The sequence below is a fragment of the Podarcis vaucheri genome (genome assembly GCF_965113315.1).
Source record: "Podarcis vaucheri genome assembly, chromosome: 4".
Taxonomy (NCBI): domain Eukaryota; kingdom Metazoa; phylum Chordata; class Lepidosauria; order Squamata; family Lacertidae; genus Podarcis; species Podarcis vaucheri.
Window position 1 is genome coordinate 104,119,515 of NC_138762.1, and position 9,470 is coordinate 104,128,984.

Consider the following 9,470-nt stretch of genomic DNA (forward strand, 5'->3'; position numbering starts at 1 on the left):
GGCAAACATGAGCATATGCTGAAGCAACAGCACACAGAAAAACTTTGTCCTCGTTAAAACCTGTATGTTTACATTCATTTTCAAAAGGAAAAACATGAATGCTATCTTTAGGCTGTGAGCTATAGACCATTTTAACCAGTATTCAAACCATCGCACGTACCACTGATTTCAATGGGACAAACCACTGTAAACATTAAATATTCTAGTTTAAGTAGTTCATGCTTTGTACTATTAATCAAATGAGAGAGCTTAGTCAGCTGAGCTAATTTTCTTTAATATTGCTCTATACCGAAAAGCACAATAAATTAAATTCTGGTCTGATTTATTAGCATTGTTCAAGCATAGCACAAGCCATCAAAGTTCAAGGAGGCTGTTGAAAAATTGGATGGGATTCAGATTAAAAAACAAAACAAAATGAGGTTGATAAAAATGCTGTAGAAGACGTATGAGGAAAACGCTGGAACAACTCTATGTCTTTGTTCAGGTTTACGAGAAAAAGGTGGAGATGCATCTTTTGGGGATACTTTAAATCAGGGGTCAGCAACCTTTTTCAGCTGTGGGCCAGTCCACCGTCCCTCAGACCATGTGGTGGGCCGGACTCTATATAACCAAAATAACCCAGAGATGTATTTTAAATAAAAGGACACATTCTACTCATGTAAAAACACGCTGAGTCCTGAACCGTTCAAGGGCCGGATTGAGAAGGCAATTGGGCTGGATCCGGCCCACGGGCCTTAGGTGGCCCACCCCTGCTTTAAATAAAGAGATGAAGTGTCTCAAAATGAGCTTCTCCATGCTATTCTGCTTAAATCACCTCGATGTAACTGAGATTAAAAAACAATCAACAAAAATAGAAGGAAGGAGGAGCGTTACCCTTGCTGGTTTTGAATTAAGGTGAGACAAATCAAGAAATGAGGTCACATGGACAAGATGGAAAGTTTTAAATCCCAGGCACACTAATCCTGGAAAGTTAAAACTCTATGTTACTGTGCTGAACCGTAATTATTGTATGTTTTTCTTTAAAAATGTTTTATATACACCACTTGGAAATTCTGAATTTGATTTGTTTATTGGATTTGTATACTTCTTTTTTTGCCAAGGCGTTTAAGGTGGTTTACAATTTTACATTTCTACTATTTTACAATAATGCACACAGGTAGAGGTAAAGAGAGCCCTGACCATTATGTCCAGTCATGACCGACTCTGGGGTTGGGGTGCTCATCTCGCTTTATTGGCCGAGGGAGCTGGCGTACAGCTTCCGGGTCATGTGGCCAGCATGACTAAGCCGCTTCTGGAGAATCAGAGCAGCGCACGGAAACGCCGTTTACCTTCCTGCCAGAGTGGTACCTATTTATCTACTTGCACTTTGACATGCTTTCGAACTGCTAGCTTGGCAGGAGCAGGGACTGAGCAACGAGAGCTCACCCCGTTGCAGGGATTCGAACCACCGACCTTCTGATCGGCAAGTCCTAAGCTCTGTGGTTTAACCCACAGCGCCACCCGTGTCGCAACACCCTCCCCAACAAATGCAAACAACACTCTCCCCAAAAGCCTCCTCTTCCTCCTTCTCACAGGGCAATGGTGTCTGTTGGCCCTGTGGGGTGGAGAGGGGACAGTCTTGACCGCCACAGGCCCTAATGGTGTCTGCATGCCTTCCTTGCTGCTATCCTTCTCACAGGGCTGTTGGCCCTGGGCAGGGCGAGAGGGGACAGTCTGACTGGATTGACATCAAAATCAGCCTTCCTTGTGGCACTCAAGACATATATAATAACTGTGATCCATAAGGAGCACACACATCCTATAATGACTGCTATTATAATACAATAGGAAAAGACTGTAATTAGCGGAACATGACGTGTTATCTGACGGCAAAGATGACATTAGCAATTCTCAAAATTTGTCCTGGGGTATACAAATGTGCCTTGAGAGAGAAACTAATTAAAAGTTGTAATTAGCACAAAGTCTCTACTGGCAAAGGAGGGGGCCTGTTGCACTTCTCCCCAATTCTACGCTCCGGCTTTCCCTTTTTTCAATCAGTTCCCTGTCCTCCCTACCTCTCGCCCAGGGTAAAGTAACCCTGTCGTGGGTCTGCATCCATCAATTGCTTTTGAGACACAGAACAGAATTAAGTTACCATTAGATGGGGCTGCCTGCCATCTCTCTATACAAGTTTGTAGACTCAGCTACTTCCAATTAGGAGGCACATATCCACAGGGCACAGGCTCCTTTGTGGGCAAGTAATTCTCATGCTTATGCACATGTTAAAAAAGAAGTGTGCCTACAATTTTACTACAGAAAACGTTCCTCAGACAGAAACCTGGGAAATACTGCTTTGGAATGCATGATCTGTGAAACGTAAGATTCTGGGACAATTCACTCTTCGGCCTTATAATGAAGAAATACATATTTGCTGCCTATAACTGACCAAAAGAGCAAAGGAGGAACACCAGAATTCCCTAACAAACAAGAAGCCACAGGCATTCTTTTAAGCATACTTGTCTGGCTGTACAAATAATAATAAGCTTTATGACGTTTGAGAAATCATTTTTACACTGAGAATTTAACCGTTGCCCTTGGAGAAAAGGGAATCAAATGCTGCAGAAGGACTAACCTCTGCATACATTGCTTCCTAAGTCAATGATACTTCACGGGGAGGAGGCGTGGTATTAAGTACTAAGAAATTGAGCCCATCATTCAGAGACAATGCACAACTGACTGGTGAGATTGAATCTTCATGCAGGCTGCTGAGTAATTCATGCCCCTTGACTTTCAAGGAGGCAAGGAAGTCATGTGTGTGACTAAGATTACAGTACATCTTTTCAATGTCTGTGCTGATTGCCACTTTGAAATAGGTATTTAATAAAGAGCAGCAGTGTTGCAAAAATGGCTTCCTCAAAGGTTCAAGTAAAATAGTTAATGACGTGCAACCAACCAATAAAACATACCAAAGCACAAACAAATAATGCAGTAGATTTTTTTAAAAAAACTGGCAGCCAGATAAAAACTTTCGACTAAACCGCCATCATTTGGCATTGTTATTTAATCTGTTCTGCTGTTAAACTGACCTTAAAATGAAAAAATAAATAAATCCAGAATCCAACTAAAATAATACACAGTAAATTCTGAATGCTTACCTAATATCCTTCTCAAGCTGTGCAATCTGTTCTTTCTGTAAAAGTATCTGAGAATCTCTCTGTTGTACAGACTCAATGAGATACCTGTAAGGCTGTTGTGCTTGATTCAGCAACGAATTACCTCTGTCCCGCTGTGGGGTGGAAAAAGTATCATTCTTTAAATTTCAGGAATGAGAAGTGTACTCTCTTAATAAAAAAGGTAAAGGATCCCTGGACGGTTAAGTCTAGTCAAAGGCAAGGGGTTGTGGCGCTCATCGCCCTTTCAAGCTAAGGGAGCCGGCATTTGTCCACAGACAGTTTTCTGGGTCATGTGGCCAGCATGACTAAACCGCTACTGGTACACAGAAGACCGTGACAAGTGCCAGAGTGCATGGAAATGCCATTTACCTTCCTGCTGCAGTGGTACCTATTTATCTACTTGCACTGGCATGCTTTCGAACTACTAGGTTGGCAGGAGCTGGGACAGAGCAATGGGAGCTCACCCCATCGCAGGGATTCGAACTGCCAACCTTCCAATCGGCCAGGCCAAGAGGCTCAGTGGTTTAGACCACAGCACCACCTATACACTCTTAATAACATCATCTTGTAAACTGCACATGAACACAACTGTGAAAGTTGCCGGACAACAGTTTAAACCTCATCGAGCTTAAATTTCAGTTGCAACTGGCTGAGAGTGAGCCACAACTGTCACACAATCTCAGACATACAGCCAAGATGTGCATTTAAAGACTGCTTTGTTTCCTTCTCAGCCTTGCCTTAGAACATACAACATCAAGAATCTGGCAATCATTTCAAATGTATAACATATATAGCAAACACTTATAGCAAACACATCCTAAGGCAAATCTAGAGAGATCAGTAAAATGGATGCTAACCTAGGAATTTTTAAAGTTTCATTTTTTAGAGTATTTAGCTCCCATACAGCTTGCTAACACTGTAAAAAGCCTTTAGGGAGCAATCCTATGCACAAGAAGCTGGCGTAAAGCAAGCTGGTGTAAATTAAATGGGTGTTTCAGATCTCAGTCTTACAGAGGGAAAACAAGCCTTTAAAATAGTATCCGAGTTACACCACCCTTTTGGCCAGCTTAACTTATGCCGGGCTGCCAGGTCATGTGACAGAGCTGACCAGTCTAAGCCCCCACTCTCTGGTCACACCCCTGGACGCCCCTTTCTCAGGGCATAGAATCCACCAGGCTTGGCTCAGTTGGTTGGATCCTGGCTCAGCAGGGATGGGGGAGATACGCTAGTATAACTTAGTATAAGGCACCTTCTTTATGCAGCAAGCCTGCACATATGCACATTTAACTTGCACACATTCAGCTTTATGTGCAAGATAAAAAATTAAAATAAAATAGAAAGAGGTTGTGGGGTTCCATGAAAAATGACTTTGGCAAGACCACCCACTATGGAACCCAGTGTGTTTTGGCTATAGGCAATTTGCCCCCCACCCCCATGGCACAATGGGTTAGTGTGTCCGGCTGTTACTCAGATGGTTGGTGGTTCAAGTCCACACAGGGCCAGTTAACGAACTTTGTATGCTAAAAATCTCAAGAGCCAGAGAAATCTGGGAAAGCTAGTGACTTCTCAGATATGTATGTTTTAGTGGATAAGGAATCTAAAAGAAACTATATAAAAACATCAATATTACATGTGAGGAGAGGGAAACCTCCAGAACATTGAACCAGTTTTGCTAGTTCTTCCCCAGCTCAGAAAACAGAGACTTATCTGTCTAGTATGCATTTTTGTTTAGTCTGCACACTAATCTGTATTTTGATCTCTGCTTTAATACAACATAAATTGCTCTGAAAAGGGTTAGTGTGAATGCTTTCTTCAGTTGGCTAATCATAACAAATGCAGTAAAAATGTTGCTTAAAAATGCCAATTCAGGATGTATGGAATACACACACACACACACACACACACACACACACACACACACGTATAGATATTGTTGAGAGTTGTGTACCTCTTCTGAAATTTGGGCAACTTGTTCCTTCTGATGCTCCAAATCTTTTACAAGCAACGTGTTTTGCTTTTCTAGCTGCAGCAATCTTCTTGCCAAATGAACACTGCGCCAAAACGGAGGGAAAGGACATTTCAGATATGTCTTCCAAATATGACAAATGAAGCCACCTACATTTATCCACACTTTCCACTAATACTTTAACATGCAAAACAAGACAATAAAATATGAGTTGCAAAGATGTTTTGTTAATTCTGATATAGAGATGTTTCTGGAACAACATGTCAGCTCTCCATTTGTGCCACAATGGAACAACACCGCGGCCACTCACCTGATGATAATAATCATGAATTAGATCTCTTACCCATCCTTCACCATTAAGTCCCAGGGCAGGTTACAGCAATTTTATTTTATTATTTTTTTATAAAATTTTTATTGGTTTTACAAAAGTTTTTATAACAAACAAACATAAAGAAAACAGACAAACAAACAAATATAATTTCATAATGTCCTTTCATAGACTTCTTTCCTCGGACTTCCCCATACCTCCCCTTTCTGCATCCTCATGTCCAAATTTTATAGCAACTTATAAATGTTTTTTCCCGTCCTAATTCATCATAGTCCTTTCTTAATCTAATCTTATATTACTGCAACCCTTTCTCTCTATAAAATCTCGACATTCTAAACTTCATCAAGTTTATAATAGTCCTTAAGATAAATCTTAAATTTCTTCCAGTCTTCTTCCGCAGTCTCCTTTCCCTGGTCACGAATTCTGCTCGTCATTTCCGCCAATGTCATATAGTCAATCACTTTCATCTGCCATTCTTCCAGGGTGGGTAAATCTTGTGTCTTCCAATACTTTGCGATCAGTATTCTTGCTGCTGTTGTTGCATAGATAAAAAAAGTTCTATCCTTTTTTGACACCAATTGGCCGACAATGCCCAAGAGAAAGGCCTCTGGTTTCTTAAGGAAGGTATATTTAAATACCTTTTTCATTTCATTATATATCATCTCCCAGAAAACCTTAATCTTCGGGCATGTCCACCAAAGATGATAAAAAGTACCTTCAGTTTCCTTACATTTCCAACATTTGTTATCAGGCAAATGGTAAATTTTTGCTAGCTTAACTGGGGTCATGTACCACCTATAGACCATTTTCATCACATTTTCCTTTAAAGCACTACATGCCGTAAATTTAATACCGGTGTTCCACAACCTTTCCCAGTCAGCAGACATAATATTATGACCAATGTCCTGTGCCCACAGGTTACAGCAATTTTAACAAACCAGTATTAAAAGTAGTAAAAAGAGGTTGCAATTCATCTGCTTAGAGGCTATTTTTACAATTAAGTGGTACACAATTTTTGTTAAATAAACTATTAGAATAGAATAGGATATCTATCTATCTATCTATCTATCTATCTATCTATCTATCTATCTATCTAGGTAAAGGGACCCCTGACAGTTATGTTCAGTTGCAAACGACTCTAGGGTTGCAACGCTCATCTCGCTTTACAGGCCGAGGGAGCTGGTGTTTGTCCGCTCCGCAGACCGTTTTTCCGGGTCATGTGGCCAGCATCACTAAGCCGCTTCTGGCGCAATGGAACAGCGACACCAGAGCAGCGCACAGAAATGCTGTTTACCTTCCCGCCAGAGCGGTACCTATTAATCTACTTGCACTCTTTGGCGTGCTTTCGAACTGCTAGGTTGGCAGGAGCTGGGACTGAGCAATGGGAGCTCACCCCGTCGAGGGGATTCGAACTGCCAACCTTTTGATCGGCAAGCCCTAGGCTCAGTGGTTTAGACCACAGCACCACCCGCATCCGTATCTATCTATCCATCCATCCATCCATCCATCCATCCCAGGTATGAAGGGTCAGGGTAATGAAGTGCATCTTCAGGACATAGTGTTAATGACATTATGAAGTTGCCTCCTCTGTGGGGAGGGGATTCCGCAGCGGAGGAGCTGCCACAGAGAAGGCCCTCTCCAATTATCAAATTATGAGGATGATCATAACACCTGAAAGGTCTGTAGGGAAGGAGGTGGGCTTTCAGGTATTTGGGGCCTAAGTCGACCCACCTGTGAAAGGTAAAAAGCCTCCATACAAAAAGGCAAGGAAACTTCTGGAAACGTGCTGCCTTTGTGGGCTGTATGTGAGAAGCCAGGTTAGTAAAGTATTTTGGTGGGCTTATTTTCAAGACCGCTTTAAAACATACTGGAAATGTTTGGGTGTGGAAGAACCTGCTTTAGTTTGGGGGCTGAACTGGATTCTTTCCCATCTCTACTGTTCGAAGCCCATAGGCCACACATGCAGCTTTAACTGGGTTAGAACAATAATATTCAATATTTCCCCTTCTTTCCCATAGTATAATCATATTACTTTGCTTACAGCAGCAACAGCCTTTATCTGTTGCATTTTAGATAATTATCAGAACGCATCTATGGACCACAAAATTACCTTTAGGCAGTAATTACAGAAAAACATCTCTCCAGCTTGCACTTATCTAAGTCATAGTAAATTATAAAACCAATGAAGTAAACACATGAAGTAATGTATTTTTTTAAAAAAGTTAAGAAAAACATGAAACAAAATATTGAGCAATGCAAAGTTTGCTTATTTTATGTAGTTGATATGGTGTTGTGAGTGAACTATTATCAAATAAATGAAAAAAATTGATGGTATTTTCTATATTCAGAAAAAAAGGCATATAGCTATATTCTTGTTGAAGCACCAGTAGTCTAGACACTTAAGCTGCACAATAAGAAATCTCTACAAATCTCTTTCTTGGGGTGTAACTTTATCATTTTTACGTTTGGTGTTTTGAAGTACAACAAAACTACCCTTTGGACAGATATAAAGTCCCATTAAATTTAAATGTAACTTCAAACATGCTTAATTTACTTTGGCAGGAATGCAATGGCTTCAGTATTATTTTATGGGCAGAACTGGGGCTGTGTGGGCATTCCTGTTGTTTGAGATCATGCGCTGAGCACCCATAACCTATTTGGGTGCAGTAGCAGGGCATAATCTAGACCTTCCCCTCCAGCTATCTGTTTAGTGAATGTGCATGTGCAGCAAAACAAAATGATCTTGTTTATAAAATATCTACATTCCTGAAACGAATTCCAAGATGATTCCACAATTACTCCATGAGAATTTGCCAGTTTTAAACTTTTTACTGTACTATGGTAATGTAAAATGTTGATGTTTTGAATACATCTTCCATACCTAGGGAAGTCTTTACTTCTCCCTCATTGAGTATATATTTAACATAATGATTTATTAAACACCACTGTCTCAAATTGAGGATAATCAAAGTGGAATCCTACGTCACAACCTTCAGAATAAAGTGGATCTCAGTTTATGGAAAGGGAAGGCTGTCTATCCAATCCTCTGTGTTACAAGCACTGAAACTTGCCACTATGCTGTTGGCAACTGAAAAAAGGGGGGTTCAATGGGGAGGCTTCAGATCCTCCGGACTTCCTAACATTTCTCCTTAATGAATGGGAAGGAAAATATTTTGCAACAGTAAACTGGCACTGCAGCTGGCACTTTCTACCCGGCATATATATTTGTTGCTGCAATAAATGTCTCACTATTCATTTTTGCAAGCTACTGTGGGAACCTTTTGGCTAAGTGCTTCAAACAAATAATTAAAATTGGGTTCTAAAGGAAAGTGAGTATATGCCTGAATGAGGTACTAGATGCTCTTATTCAGTTTCCAAATCCGCCATTTATTCAATCCGTGGTGGTGGCAACTGATAATGGGAAGCAAGCTTCAATAATATATGGTTTAATGTAGATATATGGTTTAATGCACGGGAGAACATGCATTTCCCAGGCTAAGGTTCTATTGTGTGCTCATGAGGTTGCTCGACTCCTCTGTCTTGTAAGATAATTTTCAATTTATGTGGCCAGATGATATGGACAAGAAACTTGTTACTTTGCATCTAATATACCGTCTGGACCTCTGTCCATCATGGCTGATGAAAGACAGCCAGCAGTGCTGACTGGTTGGGTACAGGGTGTGGTAAATGTGAGATTGGGTAGCGTGTGCCAGCTTGAAAGAAGCGGTAGAGTGTAGTGGTAGAGTGTCCACGTCTTTAGTAGCCAGCTTTAAGACCCAGATGTCACAAGAAGAACGCTCTCTCTCTCTCTCTCTCTCTCCAGTTGTACCCTGGATCCCAAATGCCTTGAGAGTCAACGGTTTTGGCTCCTGAACGCCACAAACCCAGAAGTGAGTGTTCTGGTTTGCGAACGTTCTTTGGAACCCAAACATCCGACGGGGCTTCCGATTGGCTGCAGGAGCTTCCTGCAGTCAATCGGAAGCAGTGCCTTGGTTTCAAAATGTTTTGGAAGTCAAACGGACTT

General features: G+C 41.1%; 1 protein-coding gene across 1 annotated transcript in view; it reads right to left on the minus strand.

The window, feature by feature from the left end:
* Window positions 1-9,470, minus strand: part of PIBF1 (progesterone immunomodulatory binding factor 1) — a 76,502-nt gene that overhangs the window by 18,465 nt on the left and 48,567 nt on the right. The window contains 3 exon segments of the mRNA XM_082221441.1: window positions 3,135-3,265; window positions 5,101-5,208; window positions 5,210-5,289. Coding sequence (XP_082077567.1) covers window positions 3,135-3,265; window positions 5,101-5,208; window positions 5,210-5,289 — 319 coding nt within the window.